We start from the raw sequence: 19,799 nt of genomic DNA, 5'->3' as shown, positions 1-19,799 counted from the left end.
TTACAATTTATTGAAAAAAATATATAATTTAAGAAAAAAGTTGCGAGAATCTCTTACACAAGTCATGGGTGAAATAAATTTATTCACTGATCACTCAAGCAACTGTTATTTCTGCACGGTGGACCCTTCCAAATGCCAGAATGGCTAGAATTAAACAGCCATCTTCAGAAGTGAGCAGCAAGTCAAAGAGCATGGAAGACCTTGTAGATCCAGATTGCAATTTCAGAGGTAGAGGAGAGAAACCCATAGTACCCCAACCAAAAAAAACACTCAATGACTTGATCAGAGATCTTGGTCGCACCAATGCCAAAATTTTAACATCTAGGCCCAAACAGTGGAACTTGTTGGATGAACGTGCGCAAGTCGCAGGTCCCAGGAACCGTCAACACGCTTTGTGCATCTTCTTCACTTGTCAAGATGGGTTCTGCTTCTGCCACAATGTGGTAGTCGGTTCGAGGCAATTGGAATCGCCTATAGCCTGAACGAGTAATGCCTCTTCATTGACGGCTCATCCAGGAGTCTCAAAGCAGTGCTGCTCCATAACAGGAACAAGAACCCATCACTTCCCCTGGCTCACTCGGTGTACCTCAAAGAGGATTACAACAGTGTCAAGACAGGCCTTGAAGTATGTTGATATGGCTGGGAGGTCAACGGAGACTTCAAAATGGTGGCGTTCCAGACGGGCCTCCAAACACGTTTTATCTACTTTCTTTGCTATAGTTGTATTTGTGACAGCAAAGGTACCAAGGCACATTACCCAAGGCAGGACTATCCACATAGGGCCGAGTTCACTGTGGGGAGGAACTATGTCAAGTGGGAGCCATTGGTAGACCTCTGGAAGGTTGAGCCTTATAAAACAATTTGTCACAGCTCTAGATAGGGAGTTAGGAGCCTTCAAGTATTCTTTCCTAAGCTGAGGCAAAAGTCAAAGCCATTGTCTTTGTTGAACCACAGATAAAGAAGATCCCAGAGTGCAGGGAATTCCCAAAGAAGCTCACTGGCAAGGAGAAAGTAGCTTAAAATAGCTTTTCGCAGTGGTTTGGGGCTGCAGTATGTCTCTCAAAGTCCATATCCTTGATGCGCATCTTGATGAATTCAAGGAGATGATAAATACAAGGGAGCATACTCTGAGGAGCAAGGTGAGTGCTTACAGCAGGATATACTGAATATACAACTTTTTACTTTACTGAACACCACTACCAAGGGCAATATAACAAGAACGTCATGGGAGACTACATCTGGGGACTGTTTCATGAAACCGACTTTCAATATAATTGCAAAAATCTTGAAAAACGACTCACTGCAAAATCTTTTGTGGTCACTTTTGTTTATACATTGTATAAATACATGTTCATTTTGATTCATGTTGGGGTTTTTTTCTGATTTTATATGAATGAAAAGATGCAACTTCTCCTGTTTTCGCAATGAAATTAGGTACATTTCAAAATACCAATGTCCTGGTCACAAAAGCAAAGTTTGATTAATAGCCATTTTCTATACTTTCGAGGCATAAACAATTGGCAAATAACACTTTACTACCCAGGAACCAAAACTGCGCTACATATTGTGTTATTCATGATTATTCATAATCATGTGGGCTGTTAAGCCCTGCTTGCTTGGGAGTCTTCAAGTGTTTCTACCTTTTGTCTTGATCTCCTTTGCCCAGTGTCATTCAGATAATATGGAGACAAATGATGCAGGAAACAGTCCAGTCTTGTTTGGCTGACCCTCAATGTATCCATGCTGGAATGAAAGATTGTTGATGTTCAGAGGCGTCAGTAAGACATTCAGATAAAGACTGCATAGTTCATGGTTCAAGCAAAGGCAATTAAATGTGTCTTAAGAAAATAAACCTCTGGAACAAAAAGACTGCAGGCTGCACAACGCATTCAAAAACCACGTTAGTTTCATGAGATTCTTTGCCACAGAACTTTATACTCCGTCTCCCCATTTTTTCTTCCCTCTAGAGAGCTACCTACAGTCATGTGAAAAAATAAGTACACCCCATGGAATTTTATTTTAAAATTTTTTTTACATATTTGGACAAGCAAACATTTGATCCTCTTTGAAACAGTGCCTATTAATAAAAGTAACGCTCTCTATCAAATGAAACATAAATTGACATTTTTGTAGTAATTTTCACAATTGAAATGAACAAAAAACAGATCAGTCACATGAAAAAGAATGTACACCCCTATATTTATCACACCTTCAAATTCATAAAATTAGAATCAGGTGGTCAAGATCGGGTGCCAGTGATGAAAACTGATTAGGGAGTGCAGGTGGAACCGGTCTTAATTATACCTCTCTCATATCTAGTGTCTGGTTTTCCCTTTGCTCTGGAGGTGTGTGATGTCATTATGCCAAGTTCTAAAGAGTTCTGTAAGGCCTTCAGAAAAAAGGTTGTGGATCCCTATGATTTACTAGTAAGTCTTGCAACTGTTGGTGTCAAAGTGCACACTTCTACAATCAGAAAGATTGCATAGATTTGACCTGCATGGGAGGCGTGCCAGGAAAAAGCCTTTGCAAGAATATAGGTGGCCAATGAGCATACAGACAAAAACCAGGCCTTTAGGAATAATGTGATCTGAACAGACGAGTCAAAGATAGAGATGTCTGGCCACAGTAACAGCAGACATGTTTGACACAGACCAAAGACAGCTTTTCAGGAGAAGCAGCTCATACCAACTGTGAAGCACGGTGGTGTAAATGTTATGGTTTGGGGTTACTTTGCTGGACAGCTTGCATTCATTGATTCAACTATGAATTCTGCATCATATCAAAGAGTGCTTGAAGATAATGTGAGGCCATGTGTCCAAAACTTGAATTTGAACTGAAAGTGGACCTTTCAACAGAATAATGATTCTTAGCACACTAATAGAGGGTTATGGAATGGCCTAGTCAAAGCCCAGATTTGATATGTACTTACTTTTTCCACAGAATATCATCACATCTATTGATATTTCTGTTGAATAAATGATTGAAAAAGCAATTTTTCCTTGTGGTTTTGTTCAAGTATGTCAGCTTCATTAATAGGCACCGTTTCAAAGATGATCAAATGTTTGCTTGGAAATATGTCAAAAAGCCAACAATTTCCATTGGGTGTACTTATTTTTTCACATGACTGTATATCCTGAAATCTATTCCTTTGGGTCATGGATTTATTGTGTTCAGCAGAGCTGCATCTGCCGGGTGTTATTTAAACCCACTGGAGACTCTTGGACACCTGAGTAAGGATAAAACATGGGCAGAGAGAGAGAGAGTGATCTGGACCGATCTGTTCTTTAGTGAACGAAGACGACGTTTGTGCATACGATATGGCATACATTGTAGGCCACAAGCTTTAGAACCTTGAAAGTTGTAATAAGATTGGCTATTGGTTAGTTGTAACTATTGGCTAATAATTGTTTTTTTTTTTATGTTCTAGAATTTCTATGTGGCCCCCTGGTGCCATCTGATGGCCCCCAGCCCCCAGTTTGAGAACCACTGCATTAATGTGAAATAAAATGTATCAATGCGTTTGATTATCTTTACAATAAGAATATCGTTAGAATCAGTTCAAACTTTCACCCAAAAAAAAGAAAAAAAGGGGACTAACAAAGTGTAAAATCCAACAATTTGAATGGTAATTATAATTAGAAAGTGATTAAAAATGCTGTTTGCTCTCCAGAGCTGGTCAGCACTCGACATGTTCAGACCGTTTGAGTAGCAGATCAACAGTGAAAAATACTGGCCACATTTCACAATTTCTACAAGGGCGTCAAACACGTGGTTTGTAAAGGTGTTACATGAATATAAAAATATGCTGTGTGGTCACACCCTCTGAGTAGGAACACATTGTTCCTTTTTGGGGTTGACAAAAATGGTACTTCAAGACTCTCTCTTTGTTTTAAATAGTTTATTTATTATTTTATTTAAGTTTATTTAATTAAATTTAATTGTATATGTTCTCAAGAAAACTGGGAAGTGGGCCTCATGGGGAGCAAGTGTGAACGTGTGTGTTTAGTGACAAAAAGTCAGTACTTTACTACTTACCCACCAATCAGTGTCTTCTTCTGCTAGAACCACCAGTACCTCTCCTTCACTGAAGGTAAGCTCATCATGGTGATCAGCCACACAGTCATACATGGCTTTCACCCGTCTCAGCTTCGACTTCGTCTGAGTAAAACAGAGAGCGCAGCCGTAGCACATTATGTAGACTGTAACACAGCTGACTTCCCTTTTCCATGATCTAGCCAACAGTAAGTGAGCATGTTTTTAAAGAAGTTGTGCACTAAAGGGTGTGAACTACAGACACACGATGAGCTCACCATTGTTCGTCTGGGCAGTGGGTGTGGGGCTCTAAGGCATGAGGACGAGGAGCTGCCGTTAGAGTCCAGGCTGAGAGAGCGAGGGGAGGTGGGGGAGAGAGCTGGACCCTGTCTCCCCGAGCTGCTGCTGCTCTGCACAGTTGAATACAGGGAGTGGGAAGTGTGGCCTTTAACATCTGCTGGAAAGCCTGCACAAAGAAACACAAACATGATTTCATTCCTTTTGATTGAGTGCAAAATCCCCCGTAGCAAAACAGGAATGTGTGGGGCAAGTTCACAAAAGGTGACAAGGTCACAAAAATAGATTACTTCAAAGTCACCATTTACAATAAACTATAACTTTTAGACTTAATTTAGAACTGTATTTAGACTTAACTTTAAAATAAAACACCTAATAATATAAAAGTGAACACCGAAACTAACGTAACGGTGATTCATGTTGCTCCTTGTATAGCCACGATGTTTATTATTCACCAGTCTGATCCTAACCGGCTACTCCACCACCATACAAATTACATTTGGGGGGAAAAAACACAGTGAAGACATGTAACACCTGAAAAAATGTATACAACCCTAATTCCAAAAAAGGTGGGACAGTATGGAAAATTCCAAAAAACAAACAAAAAGTCATTTGAAAATTCAGTTCACCCTGTACTATACTGAAAACACATTATTAAACACATTATCTGATGTTTTACTTTGTGAATTTAATTTATTTTTGAAAATATACACTCATTTCAAATCTGATGACTGCAAAAAAGTTGGGACAGTCGACTGTTTACCGCTGTGTAACATCACCTTTTCTTTTAATAACACTTATTAAGCGTTTGGATGCTGAGTGAAGACACCAGTTGGTTAAGTTTAGAAAGTGGAATTTTTCCTCCATTCATCCATTATACATTTCTTCAGTTGCGCAACTGTACAATGTCTTTGTAATAATGTGCCACACATTATCAATCTGAGACAGGTCAGGACTGCAGCAGACCATGCTAGCACCCGCATACTCTGCTTACGCAACCATGCGCTTGTAATCCGGGCAGAATGTGGGTTTGGCGTTGTTCTGCTCTGGAAGGAGGCATATGTTGCTCCAAAATGTGTATATATCTTTCTGCATGAATGGTGTCTTCACGATGTGCAAGTTACCCATACCATGTGCAATGACACGCCCACATACCATGACAGACGCTGGCTTTTGGACCTGACGCTGATAACAGCTTGGATGGTCCTTTTCCTCTTTGGCCCGGAGAACACAACGGTTGTTTTGTCCAAGAACTATTTGAGATATTGACTCATCAGACCACAAAACACGATTCCACTGTGTTACTGTCCATCTCAGATGAGACCGAGCCCAGAGAAGTGGGCGGAGCTTCTGGACAGTGTTGATGTACAGCTTCTGCTTTATATAGTAAAGCCTTAACCTGCATCTGTGGATGCAGCGGTGAATGGTGTCGACTGGCAAAGGTTTACCAAAGTATTCCCGAGCCCATGTCAGGATCTCCATTACAGACACGTGACGGTTTTTAAGACAGTGGCGTCTGAGGGATCGGAGATCACACGCATTCAGAAGTGGTTTTCGGCCTCGCCCCTTTACGCACCGAGATTTGACCGGATTCCTTGAATCTTTTAATTATATTGTGCGCTGTAGAAGGTGAAATGTACAAAATCCTACCGATTTGTCTTTGAGGAATGTTCTTCTCAAAGTGTTGGATTATTCTCTGACTCATCCGTTGGCAGATTGGCGATCCTCGACCCGTCCTTGCTCCTGAAGGACTAGGCCTGTTTTGGAGGCTCCTTATACACTATGATTAGACGATTGCCTCACCTGTTTCACATCACCTTCTTATTTCAACTTCTCACATCGCTATTAGTCGTAAATTAGCATTTTCCATACTGTCCCAACTTTTTCGGAATTGGGGTTGTACCACACGTCATTGTGAGATGTCACACTGACACTTTCACTAAGATTTCATTCTGTTTCTGGTATTCATATGCCTATGATTATGTTACTGTAACCCACAAGATCGAATCTGTATCAGTAGCGAGCAGTTTATTATAAACACAGTTTGTCATTTTGTTTTGATAGTGGAATTGACAGAAAAGTATTTTCTAAACTTGATATCTTTGCTTTAAATCAGTATTACTTCTTGGTTTCTCTGAATGCATTTGCAAACTGATACACCGTTAAAGACTGGATTACCAGGTCAGGGGCTAAATGGCAGAGGATTGAGAACGTGAGAAGGCATCAGTAATAGTTTGTATATAAATCAATGATGAAGGACACATATTATATTTTTTGCTTAATGCTGCTTGAGACTAAAGAGTTGAGCAGTATTTTTGTGTATATTTAATACTAAGTTGTTGTTTCTAATTTGTTTTTCCTTTCTATTCAAAACATTTTTTATTAAACAAAATTCCATATATACTAACATCCTTGTAAGTGGTGTTTACATAAATAATACATTTTGTCGTAACAGACTTATTTTTCACTCAGACACCCCGAATACAGTATAACGCTTCTAACATCAATGTCAGGGTAACTGAAACACATCCATCTATTTTCTGTACCGCTTATCCTATACAGGGTCGTGGGAGAGCTTGGAGCCTATCCCAGGGAACTCGGGGCACAAGGCGGGGGTCCCTTGATGGGTGCCCATCGCAGAGCACAACCGCCCATCGCAGAGCACAACCGCCCATCGCAGAGCACAACCGCACACACATTCACATACCCATTCTCATACTACGGACAACTCGGAAATGCCAATCAGCCTTCAACGCATGTGTTTCATGCAAACGTGCTAACCTCTAAGCCATCGTGTCCCCCACTGAAACACATAACAGTGATAAAGAGACTGTAGAAAAACCCACACAGAGGTGGAGAGATGAATAAGGGCTTACTTCGTTCTGGCAGCTCAGACAGTGCGTTGAGGGCCGTCACTGGTGCAGTGTACTTTGGAGACCCTGAGCTGAAATAATTTTAATTTCAATAACAGTATTCTCATTTATTAAATTCTTATCCACTTCAGTTTAAGTTACCAACACAGTACATTATATAAGAAGAGGTAGAGAGGATGTGATTTCACTGGATATGTGTAATAAATTTTTTATTAACTATATGTTATAATTTTTTTGTATGGGACTGGGCTGATAATCACAAACACATTAAGGCTAACAATAAGCCTAACAGGCTGATTTAACAATTGTGCAATTCTTAATTTGAAGACTAGTTTTATCAGTAGCACAAAGCATGTTAGTACTAAAATGTGATATTTCTGTTAGATTTTTTTGTGAATATGGCCTAAGAACTTGATGATAAATAATCCATACACAACAGACAGCTTTATACATCATACCAGCAGGGGGTGCTGTTTACTGCATCTACAGGTGAAGGAACTTACCCGCACTTCTGAAAAGCCGAATCTTGAACACTAAAGCTGCGAGGACTTGCAGGCACTCTATTATCTACCCAAACAAACCCAAAGAGATTAAAATAAGTAGGAACTTCTCTCTGAGACTTGTGTGTATAGTTCCGGGAAAAGAGGAAGGAAGTATCCATACCAGCGTTTGCAGGGCTGCAGTCTCCACGGGGGCTGTGAGGCACCTGAGGCGAGGGCTCAGAGTAGGTCCGCTTATGTCGGATCACTAGAGGAGGAGGAGGAGTTCTCTTTCTACTGAAACTGACCTCGCTCCAGCCATCTGACGGACTCATAGGAGGGGGAGGAGGAGGGATGTTCGGTGCTGAAACAGAGGAGAAGAGATGGGAGGAGACCAGAGATTAGAAACTAATGAGGACAGTACCTCTGATTCAGCAAAATGAATTTCTACTGGTACATTTCTACAATACTCTTAACAAACGTCATACATTCCCTTAGGTAATTATGAAGTCCTTCTTGGGAATATTACAGAAATATATAAATTATGTAACGATAATAAGTTTATTTTATACGGCGCCTTTTTCAGACTCAAGGTTGCTTTACACAGTATATCCACACATATATAAGTTTATACACATAAACGCAAACATCCATGCGTGTATATAAATGTATATACACAAATACCCATAAACATACATAGATAACATACATTATATACATAGAAGACATGGATGTGTGAGGAACAGAGAGAAGACCAGTACCAGAGGAACGGAGACAGCGAGGAGAGAGGTAGGGATGGAGAAGTTCAGAAAGATAGACAGTTGCAAGAGCAGTATAGCAGTGCTTTATATGTTAAAATTAGGAGTTTAAAGTGAATGTGGGAAGATTTGGGAAGCCAGTGCCAATGGTACAGAACTGGGGTGATGTGAGTCGGTAGCTGGGCGGCTGAGTTTCGCATGTACTGTAGCTTATTTAGGGAAAGTGATGAAAGACCGATGAACAGAGAATTTCAGTAATCTAAACGTGAGGTAATGGAAGCATGGGCCAAGGGTTTCAGCAGCACAAAAGCTAAGGGAAGAACAGAGGCGAGCAATATTACGGAGGTGAAAGAAGGCAGTTTTGGTTACAGATGAAATATGACAACTAAAGTTCAGTGATGAGTCCATGATAATGCCAAGGTTGCGAACAGTGTCAGATGGAAATGAGCCAGTGCCATCGATGGTCAGACAGAGATCATTAACCTTACTTAGAGCAGCCTTTGTTCCAGTGATGAGGATTTCGTTCTTTGTGCGGTTTATTTTGTGGAAAAAGTTAGCTGACCTCCAGTGTTTAATATCACCAAGGTAGTTTATTAAGGAACAGGGAGTAAATTGAGAGCTGAGATAGATGTGGGTGTCACCTGTGATGACGAATAATGGAGCTGGATGCATATAGATAATAAATAAGAGTGGACCTAGAATGGAACCTTGGGGAACGCCCTGACAGACAGTAACAGTGCAAGATTTGAATTTACCAATAGAGATGAAATTTTGCCTATTGGTGAGATATGATGTAAACCAGGCAAAAGCTGTATCACAAATGTCTAATTGAGACCGATGACGGGAGGAGCAGTATGATGTGATCAACAGTATCAAAAGTGGCGGTAAGGTCCAGAAGTACAAGAATGCTAATGGAAGCAGAGTCAGCTGAACGAAGTAGATCATTAACTACCCTGAGGAGGGCAGTTTCTGTACTGTGCCAGATTGAAAAGTTTCATATAGACTATTACTGGATAGATGAGATTGAAGTTGTGGTGCAACAACTTTTTCCAGGAGCTTAGATAATAATGCAAGCTTGGAAATGGGTCTGTTGAAGACTTCTGGGTCCAAAGAGGGTTTTTTTGAGGATGGGAGTAACTGTGGCTGTTTTAAGGAAGATGGGAACAGAACCTGTGACCAGAGAAGTGTTTATGATATTAGAAATAGGAGCTGAGAGAGTGAGTAAACATGCCTTGAGAAGTGGAGTAGGAACAGGGTCAAGAGAGCAAGTGGAGGTGCTGGATTTAGCAGAAAGATCTCTTATGTCTGATGGATCAATTGGGGTGAAACAATGAAAAGGACTAAGATGAGGAAGCGGGGAGCAGGTAAGCTGACTCTCAGTTGAGGGATGAGGGGAAAAGAATAGAATGTAATAGTCTTTCCTCTTCTTTTTGCAATCTCTTTACACATGAAGCTGTGTTTAATTTTCCAAGCAGTACCCCCATACCACATATGATCTAGTTATTATATTTCTGTAGATCTGTACATCTACCATCCTGAAGACTTTAGCTCCAACCATAATTGTACCCACCTGACCCTGTAATCATTGGTTGGAAGGTAGATCTCACGGAAGAGGGTTGGTACGGAGCCCCGTACACTACATGCAGGTGAAAAAAACACACTATATCGTGGCCACACATTAAGAATTCATTCCCATGACTTATTAATACGTGAGCACGTTTTACTAACTCTTTTCCTCGTTTTAGGTCAATCCTTAGCACGTTTGACCAATTTGTGCCTACATCGCTTAATGAGAGCCGGGGGCGTTACGGTGACTTAGGGGGCTGGTATTGACTTCACTGTTGATCAGCTGCAAGGCTCTGGAAAAGATCACGGATATTGGTGGATGTATACAAATTGTTTGCGACAAGGTATATGTATCAGAAAAGAAGACATAAGGATCATTCTCACTGTGCTGGTCCCCGTTAACTCCCAGGCTCGCCAGAGCCAACACTTGAGCCCAGCCCGCAAATCAACATAAAGCCCCCTGGCTCTCAATATTCAATGTAGGTGCCTCTCACTTAAAAAGATTCAATACAATACAAGGCTTTTGAGAATGTCTCTATAACTCATTCCCAACTCAAAATAAAACTAAATCAAATTGTCTCCGTCAATAACAGCAGCTATAGATGTCTTTTATCACTACGCAGTAAGGGGATGATGGATTTATGAAATTAAGAGCACAAATTGGTAAAACATGGCTACGATTTACCTAGAGCGAGGGAACAAATGAATAAAACCTAGCCGTGATTTACTGACTGATTAATACGTGCTCACGTATTAATAAGTCGTGGGAATGAATTCTCAATTCGTGGCCACGATATATTGTTTTTTACCCGCACGTCGTGTACGGGCTCCACAAGTTGGTGACCGCTGCCATATATTAATTATTAAGTAGTAGAACATGTTGTAATTGCTTTCATAACATGAGTGTCTTTCTCAAAGTATTGCTGAGTTTTTGTGTTTTGTATGTCTGTTGTCATTTTCAAAATCAATACAATTGTATTACCAAGGAAAAAAGTAAAAGCCTCTAAAAAAGGATCTACATTTTTTAATCCATTTTTAAGCCACTGTCCCTGTGCTTATTAGATGTAAAACACCGCATCTTCTTAACTCTTACATTTAGCAGGCTGAAGATTATTACTACTTATGTGTCAGGAGGTGGGCTGAGGTGACTATGCTATGGGGGTGATTTGCATCGGTGTAACTGTGTCCATGTTTTCACTACGTATGTAGAATGTTGCCACATCTATGATATAACAGTATTTTAACTGCTGTAAGGCATATTGAGTGATAAAACCTTTTCCCCTTCTGCCTTGAACACTGTAATAAATATTTTAATCTTGTGATTTCTTCATGATTTCTATACTTTGTCAGCCACAAAAGGAAAAAAAACACTACTTTAAATCTCTAACAGTGTGTTACTGTTGCAGTCTGCCGTTTTAAAAATGTTTCTAGACTTTTAATAATCCCATCATTTCAAAAACTGATTGCAGTGCATCTGGCTATTTCTCCTTTTGTCTGGTCCTGAAGTTAACTCTGCCCCCGACTGGAACAGTCCTGCTGCCCCCTTTTTTTAAAAAAAAAAATAAAGGAATATGTAGTTCAGCAGGGAGGGTGTGTACACATTGTGACCTAGTGTCAGGTGACTGACAAACAGAGGAGGAGTCAGGAATTGTATCTGACCTCTCACTCTTGGGGGCAGTGGAGGTGCTGGTGAAGATGGTGGAGGAGGTGGAGGACTCTCCAAGCTACGTGACGGTGGGCTGGGAATAGCATACATTTCCCGCTTGTTCTCATTTCGTGACAGAGGCACCCTGCGGCCTACGCTGAAGACTCCTCCTCCTGTTCCTCCTCCTCCTCGATTATGAGAACTGCTGCTGTGGTACACACTGAGTGGACGGACGAAGCGATCTTTTTTCACAGGACCTGACTGCACACAGAGGTGAATCTCCTCAATACTCAGCAACACAGTAAATGTTAACAATGTAGACAATCATTTTGAAGAAAATTTTCTATCCAGAAGTATTTTCATACTTTTCATAATATTCAAGAATGTTTGTAATTTCATAAAACAGTCAAATAGATGTTTAAAGGTTTTGGTTTTTTGTCTATCGTTATGTTTAAAGGTGTAAGAAACATTTTTTTGTCCATCATTGCTGGAAACAGGGCATATAATTATCCTGCACAACTGCTATGACTCCAAGCCTATTTTCAACTAACATACTTTTTCTGATTACATAGAGGCTGACCTTATCCTCCAGGTCATCATCACTTTCATACCAGTCATCTTGCCGCAGTCTCCACTCGTACTCAACGTGAACGTGCATGTTGAACTGGTTATTCTGAGCCTGCTGGATCTGAACAATAAACTCAGAAGTTAAACCATTTGCATAATAATTAAACGAGGTTTTTTTTTTTTTTATGGATGTACCATTACAATTTGTGTTGGGTCAGCCAACCTTAGTGCAGCCCTTTTGCATTTGAGAACACAACATTAGACTTCGCTCAACAGTTCAATAAAAGTCAATCTGGTTGTGAAGAAATGTGAACCGTGACCCAAACTGTAATCAAAAGAATTGAAATGCTGTGTACCAGCTCTTCACAGTGAGAGTACTTCAGCCGTCGAGCGATATCCAGGGCCGTCTCACCATTTTCATTTTCTATAAGAGCAGAACAGTTTCCATCAGCCCCTCACCACCATTTACAGCCTTATTCTTATCATCAGCCAGATTCTTTGAGAAAATTACCACCAAAAAAACCCCACAATGCAGCAATAAATTTTTTCCCCTCCAATTAGGAAATTGCATTACATTTGTTATTGAATGAAATAAACGATGAAATAACTTGTTAGTGAAAGGACACCGGGAGGAAGGTAGATTTTCTTACTGATATGTATGTTGGCTTTGGCCTTCAGCAGGAGCTTCAGACACTCCGTTTTATTGTGCAGACAGCAGTAGTGCAGTGCAGTGTTTCCCCTCACAGTCTGCGCATCTAGATTATTACTGAAAGAAATGACACAGGCGATGAAACTCTTATGTCCAACATTTTCTCATGGTGCTAATTCTTATGTTTTGCCATTGGCTTGAGCTTCTGTATATCTCTCACGGTTCATTTCTTTCCCCTTGTCTGTCTCTTGCTCTCTCGATTTCTCATTTCCCTTAAAACTAAAGCTACAGCTTCAGACAGTTCAACAAGGGCATTCACGAAACTGCTGAAATATCCAGATTTTGATTTTTAAATCACTGTCTTCACGCTCCTCAAAATGATTTTTTTTTTTTTACAAAAGAATGCTTTCCGCAAAGGGCTGTAGTGGCATTGTGTATTGCTCAGTAGAATATGAAATGAGACATACTTTACAGACAAAGGGTGGGATATAGTCTGGGGGATATAGTCATGCCTGAGCTACACTGAGCGATATCAGATCTAAATGTCAAAGTATAGCAATGCATAACCACAGTCTCACCAGTTGTGTACCAGGAAGTCCAACATGTGCAGTGAGGTCCGGTCAGCCAAAACGACGGCCAGATGCAGTGCAGTCTCCCGTTTTTCCTCAAAGGAGCAGAGACAGAATCAATTTTACCCTTGACGCTCAAAATCACCTCTATATAGGTGCTAGTTGCTCATTTACACTGAAATAATATTGTATCTTTTCATTTGTTTCCACCCACTAGCTGAATCTCCCCTATCACGTGACCGCCACTAATCTGGACGGATGAAGGCATCTACTGCATCATTTCGAAATGCTGCTCATGCAACGTGAACACTTTTAAACAAGAAGATCCACAGGGAAGAGAGGAAAGCCATCTTTTCCACCTGGAGAGCAGGGCCAGTTATTTTCTTTTGGATTCCCAGCAACAGATTGCTTTGGCATAGTCACAGTGACTTACTGAAGACAGCTGTGCCAAGTGACAGCACCACGTCACTGAATTCTGGGTCGCTGAATGCTATCAAAAGAAATGAGTTATATGGATCTTAAACCAGACCTCAAAGTTAAAACAGTCAAATCCTCTGTAAGGATGCATCATTTCAAAGACCTAAAAAGATCATGCTGGGTTCTTCCAAGTGCTAGAGTCTAGTCTGGAACTAAAAAGGACGACAATTTACACTAAATGTTCTTCTAGTTTTGAAAATGTTCTCAAGGCTATTTAATTACTTTGGAGGGAAAGTGCTTATGGCTGTTAATGTCCCCCCCCCCCCCCCCCAAAAAACAAAACAAATAATGCAAATAAAGGTAAATATTTCTTAAACCCCTTCCCCCCAACAAGCAGTTTTAGTTTTTTAACTTGTCTGCGTGAAAACATGTTCAAAAGCCAGACTCAAAATTGAACCTATGTGTATGTGTACCTGCAGCGGGCTGGGCACAGGCAGGCTGAGGTCGAGTTTTTCTGCGTACAGCTGCAGAAGGCTGAAGATGTCTCGAGCATGTACGGCCTCCTGTAATCGCCGCCGCAGGGTGTCAGGGGAACCGCCACTTCGCTGAGCAAATTGACTCTCTATATACTTAGCCAGGATGAACTCCTTACGTATCGACCTACACACATACATTTTTGTGTATCATGAAAAAAATTCTGTCTTATTTACATGTGACAAGATCAGGCTTTGGGAGTAATGGAATACATGTAACAGCATTACGTAATCAGGATACAAAACAATTGCTAACTGTAATCCGTTACAAATACGTAAAAAAAAAATATTACGATTTTGACTGCCCATGATTACATGAACATGATCGACTGCGCCGTTTAAAGTTCATCGTCCGCTCATAGAAAACTCTGCTGCAGAGCAAACCAAGCGCTTCCTACACTTACAACAGGGTGATCTGTCCGCGTCTCTCCTCCTGTAAACACTGCTACTGACTTCTCTGCATTCGCCTGAGCTGTGCTCATTTGGTTGAATATCGTTATATTTGATGCATATTTTCATTTGGTTGATGATATTTTTATTTTTACTTATCCTATATTCTGGGTATTATTTTATTTATATTTTGCTTCTACGAGATGATGCACTTTAAGGACCGGTCTAATCTGAAGTAAAGATTTGTACATGAGCAGAACGTAGCACGACACGGAGGTGAAAGCAGCGGTCTGTTGATTTAAATGTGAAAGTGCAATAAAAATACGTCGTCCCTAAAATCAATCAATAGTCGTGATCTCAGTATTGATCAGAAATGATCATGATTATCGTTTTGGCCATAATCGTGCAGCCCTAATATAGGTCATTTTTAATTTCATGTTATCCCATTGCTTCGTATTACATGGCCATTCATCTGTGTAAATGATAGCAGAAGGTACACTCGTGGCATCTGATATTTTATCTTATTCCGTGGACATTAAAAAAAAAAAAAAAAAAAACCTGGCCTCTTTTTGGAAAACCAGAATATGTTCACCCAAGCTTTTGTGATGTAACGTTACCCGCATAAGGGACGCTGATCTTTTATTTATTCATTCATTTAATTAAACGAATCCAAACATTGAACATGTTTTTAAGCTCTAAATAAAAGTATTTTAGATCATATTGCTTTTCTCTTAACTTTATTTACATATGTGACCTTGAAGTAATCCAAACGTAATCAGATTAGATGACTTTCATATTGTGATACTTGGATTACGTTACTCATTAAATTTTTATGAAGTAATTTGTATCTGTAATGGAATACATTTTTAAAGTAACCCTCCCAACCCTGGACAAGATCATTATAAGAGGAAAGCTCCGTCACCATCCCTAACTTGGCTGCTCATCTCAACCCTTTTCCCTTAAAAGGCAACTTATGATACACATGTACAGTCCCCTCCAAAAGTATTTTCGGACACATTTCTCGAACACATATAGATGTAAATAAACGAAAGCAGAACTTCCGATCTATTGTCTCATTTTCATCTTTTGATGATGTCTTCAGTGTGTAATTTAAAAAAAAAAAAAAATGGCCTTCCAAAATTGCCGTTCCAATACTTTCAGAGGGGGCTGTAGTTTCAACAGAGAGGGTCAGGTTAATGATGGAAGCGGAGCCAGCAAGCAAGACTCAAACAGCTGAAACAGACCAGTTCTTACTTACATATCACTCTCTGCAGAAGGTTTCAGAGATGGACTGGGGAGACTGGCCTCCACAATTTCATTAAAGGCTAAGTTCCCTACATTCCTCGCCAGCTGAACAGAGACACAGAGAAAGAGACAGATAAAGCAGGACAATCTACAAATCTGTTAGAACATGAGAAAGTTAACTTTCTGATTGTTTGCAAAGTTTATGTCCATGGTTGGTAAAGAACCTGACCAAGAGTTCAGAAGTGCCGAGTTTATCCAGAGAGAGGGACTGGATGCGAGAGTAATGGACGCCCATCTCCCGATGGATCCCTGAGCATTCAATGCATGTCAGGATGCCCAGGTTTGTAGAGATCCATGTAGGATCTGAAAACGATACAACATTTTGAGAATATTTAGTGCTCTCAGTCAATAGCTAAGATGAAATAAACTACAAAATGATTGTGTTCCTGTGTGTATGCATATCTGTTTTATGCTGATGCCTATACAGTTTCAAAAGAGTAAGAGCGAGTTACTGATAGGTAGTAGAATTGTTTTTGCCCTTCCATTGAACATTATGACCAGCCAGCACTGGTTTTATGATGGGATAGTCTGTCTGCAACTTCCACACAGATTTTGAGGTGTTAATGTAGGGCTCAAGGGATAAAAGACCTACAGTATTTCCAGAGCAAAGATTCCGACTGAAATTCAATGAGGACATTTCATTAAGCTAAATTGAATTCCTAAATTGTGCAAAGATCATTTCATGGGGAAAAGGCCATCTCCTTATTTGTTTGACTTAATTAGTTTTTTTTTGTTTTTTAAATAACCACGTTTTTTTTTTTTACTAAACTAAGATGCAGTAGGTTGGTGATTGAACCACTAGAATAGAGAAAAATCAACATGAGTCAGGGTAGTGTGGTACCTTGATTAATATTTTCTTAAGAAAACACTGTGACTTGTAATACGGTGATTGAATAATGCAGAATGTATAAGTGGAATGAAATAAAATAAACAGACATTTCAATCTAAAACAGTTAAGAAAGGAATAATTGATGATGGGCCGGAGTCAGTGAGCTTATACCACAGTTAACACACCGCGAGACACCTTGTTTAGATGTTTAATTTCAAGTCATTTGTCAGGTTTTTGTCCTTAAAACGCTTTTGTGTGCGGAACTAATTTATTATGCATCCCATTACAAGCCCTGTTGCTAATTCCAAAACATCATTTTAGAATTAGTAACGGAGGCTCGAGTCATTTATATGCTATGCGAGAGAGCGAGAGAGAGAGAGAGAGAGAGAGAGAAGAGAGAGAGAGAGAGAAGAGAGAGAGAGAGAGAAGAGAGAGAGTTTGCAGATTTTTTCTTTCATTTCATGCTGATCATATAAAAATAGAACAAATAAATAAATAAACAAATAAATAAATATTGATATTTGTTCACCGGTTAACACATGCGCTCTCTCGCTCTCTCTCTCTCTAATAACTGCATGTCAATGGCATAAGCCTCTGCTTTACCTCGGGCAGCTTTACCGCCTCACGTGTGCAATATTTTTTCTAATAATTCAACGCCCCGTCGTCAATTATTACTGAATTACTTCTGGAAAATCTCAATTTTCTGTGATTTTCTTTGTTGTTAGATCTATGTGCCATGGTGGACAGTAGACTAACTTTTCTGTTATTTCAGTAAACTTGGCAGAGTGAACTGTAATGCGGTCAAGACCTGACTCAAACTACTTTAGCTGTGCATTTACTGAAAAATAATTGCACACCTCAGATTGTGTCAGCCAATCGGAATCAAGAATTCAACAGCTCTGTGGTATAATTCAGAATATACTTTGATAATATGTATAACACACCATGCCAAAGTTGAAAGAAATGATGAGGAAGAAGGTGATTGAAATAGATCAGTCTGGGAAGGGATACAAAACTCTGCACAGTAGTGAACCTTCCCAGAAGGGTCCGACCTTCCAACATTCCTCCAAGAGCACAGCGACGACTCATCCAGGAAGTCACAAAAGAGCCAAGGACAATATCAAAGAACTTACAGGCCTCTCTTGCATCAGTAAAGGTCACTGTTCATGACTCCACTATCAGAAAGACTCTGGGGGAAAACGGCTCCATGGAAGAGAGGCGAAGTGAAAACCACTGCTAACCCAGAAGAACATTAAGACTCGTCTGAATTTCACCAAAACACACCTTGATGATCCTCAAACATTTTGGGAGAATGTTCTGTGGATTGAGGAGTCAAATGTGGAACTGTTTGGAAGACAGGGGTCTCGTTACATCTGGTGTAACCAAACACAGAATTCCACAAAAGGAACATCATAACTACAGTCAAGCATGGTGGAGGAAGTGTGATGGTGTTGGGATGCTTTACTGCTTCAGGGTCTGGGCAACTTGCAATAATTGAGGGAAACATGAATTCCAGAAAACCAGAAAATCCTAAAGGAGAATGTTCGGTCTTCAGTCCGTAATTTGAAACTCGAGCGTGATTGGATTCTGCAGCAAGACGACGATCCAAAGCGTAGGAGTAAGTCCTAGTCCGAGAAGTAAGTGAAAGACTGATCTCCAGTTATTGGAAGTGTTTGGTTGCAGTTATTACTGCTAAAGGTGGCACAACCAGATTTTAAGTTTAAATGGGAATTAGTTTTTCACATGGGTGATAGGTGTTGGTTAACTTTTTTGCTTCAATAAAAAATAAAATAAAAATAAATAAATAAAAACTGTACTGTGTGTTTACTCGGATTGCCTTGGTTTTATGTTGTATTTAGTTTGAAGATCTAAAACTATTTTGTATGAGATATACACAAAAACAGAAGAAATCAAATACTTTTTCACAGCACTGTAGTAGCAACAACATCTGATATATATTGATAAAATATTAAAAACTCTCATGCTGCCTGAAATTGTGCATGTTCTTAGTGTATTTGTTCATGTATGTAAGACTGACAGCTGGTTGTATTTCTGCAGAAGTTAACCTGGTCTGTAGACGAGAGCAGGTTGTGGAGAGGACGGTTAGGCTGATGTAAGATCACTGATACAGTGCACTGCTTGCACAGTGACTGAAGATGTAAAAGGATACCCTAAAACCTTGTCAGTATTTTGATGGCCTTTTTCTGTCGTGCAGTTTCTCTCTATACAGCCTATAAGCAGTGCACTCCCAACCTTAAGACATGGCTTAATCAGAATTTTATATTGCTTACAGGATTTTTTTCACCGTCTCCTCAAGAAAAGTTCTCCAGTAAGATAATCAAGCATGTAGAAGCCCAAGTATTTTGTACTGTCAAATTGTCTCCTTCAGCCACTAATCTGGATGGATGAAGGAATCTACTGCATCTTTTCAAAATGCTGCTCATGCAACGTGACAGGGGAGCTGAACACTTTTTAACGAGAAGATCCACAGGGAAGAGAGGAAAGCCATCTTTTCCACCTGGAGAGTAGGGTTCTTCAAGGCAACAGATTGCTTTAGCACAGTCACAGTGACGGGGCAAACAAGTGACAGCACCAAATCACTGAATTCTTGGCCACAATGTTATCAAAGGAAATGAGTTACATGGATCTTAAACCAGACCTCCAACTTCTCCACAACAGTCAAAGTTTGGACATACATTTTACATTTAAAATGTATGTTTTCGCTCTCATCAAAGAAACGAAATGTGCAAATAACTTGAAGGCATAATGATTAAAAATATATATATATATATATATATATATATATATATATATATATATATATATATATATATATATATATATATATATATATATATATATACACATGGAGAATCTGTAAGGATTCATA

The 19,799-nt window shown here is 39.8% G+C and overlaps 1 protein-coding gene across 1 annotated transcript in view; it reads right to left on the bottom strand.

Moving 5' to 3' along the window:
* Nucleotides 1–19,799, bottom strand: part of unm_sa1614 (un-named sa1614) — a 49,534-nt gene that overhangs the window by 3,333 nt on the left and 26,402 nt on the right. Inside the window, exons 15-28 of the mRNA XM_017450369.3 lie at nucleotides 16,250–16,383; nucleotides 16,034–16,125; nucleotides 14,326–14,512; nucleotides 13,445–13,530; nucleotides 12,868–12,983; nucleotides 12,574–12,641; nucleotides 12,231–12,338; nucleotides 11,665–11,911; nucleotides 7,866–8,045; nucleotides 7,706–7,769; nucleotides 7,206–7,273; nucleotides 4,311–4,498; nucleotides 4,036–4,158; nucleotides 1,641–1,743 (exon numbers count right to left, since the gene is read on the bottom strand). Of these exons, the coding sequence (XP_017305858.1) occupies nucleotides 1,669–1,743; nucleotides 4,036–4,158; nucleotides 4,311–4,498; nucleotides 7,206–7,273; nucleotides 7,706–7,769; nucleotides 7,866–8,045; nucleotides 11,665–11,911; nucleotides 12,231–12,338; nucleotides 12,574–12,641; nucleotides 12,868–12,983; nucleotides 13,445–13,530; nucleotides 14,326–14,512; nucleotides 16,034–16,125; nucleotides 16,250–16,383 (1,736 nt within the window). The 3' untranslated portion in view covers nucleotides 1,641–1,668. The remainder of the gene's footprint in view (nucleotides 1–1,640; nucleotides 1,744–4,035; nucleotides 4,159–4,310; nucleotides 4,499–7,205; nucleotides 7,274–7,705; nucleotides 7,770–7,865; nucleotides 8,046–11,664; nucleotides 11,912–12,230; nucleotides 12,339–12,573; nucleotides 12,642–12,867; nucleotides 12,984–13,444; nucleotides 13,531–14,325; nucleotides 14,513–16,033; nucleotides 16,126–16,249; nucleotides 16,384–19,799) is intronic.

The sequence above is a fragment of the Ictalurus punctatus genome, chromosome 21 (genome assembly GCF_001660625.3).
Source record: "Ictalurus punctatus breed USDA103 chromosome 21, Coco_2.0, whole genome shotgun sequence".
Taxonomy (NCBI): domain Eukaryota; kingdom Metazoa; phylum Chordata; class Actinopteri; order Siluriformes; family Ictaluridae; genus Ictalurus; species Ictalurus punctatus.
This window is presented reverse-complemented; position numbering and strand designations above follow the sequence as displayed.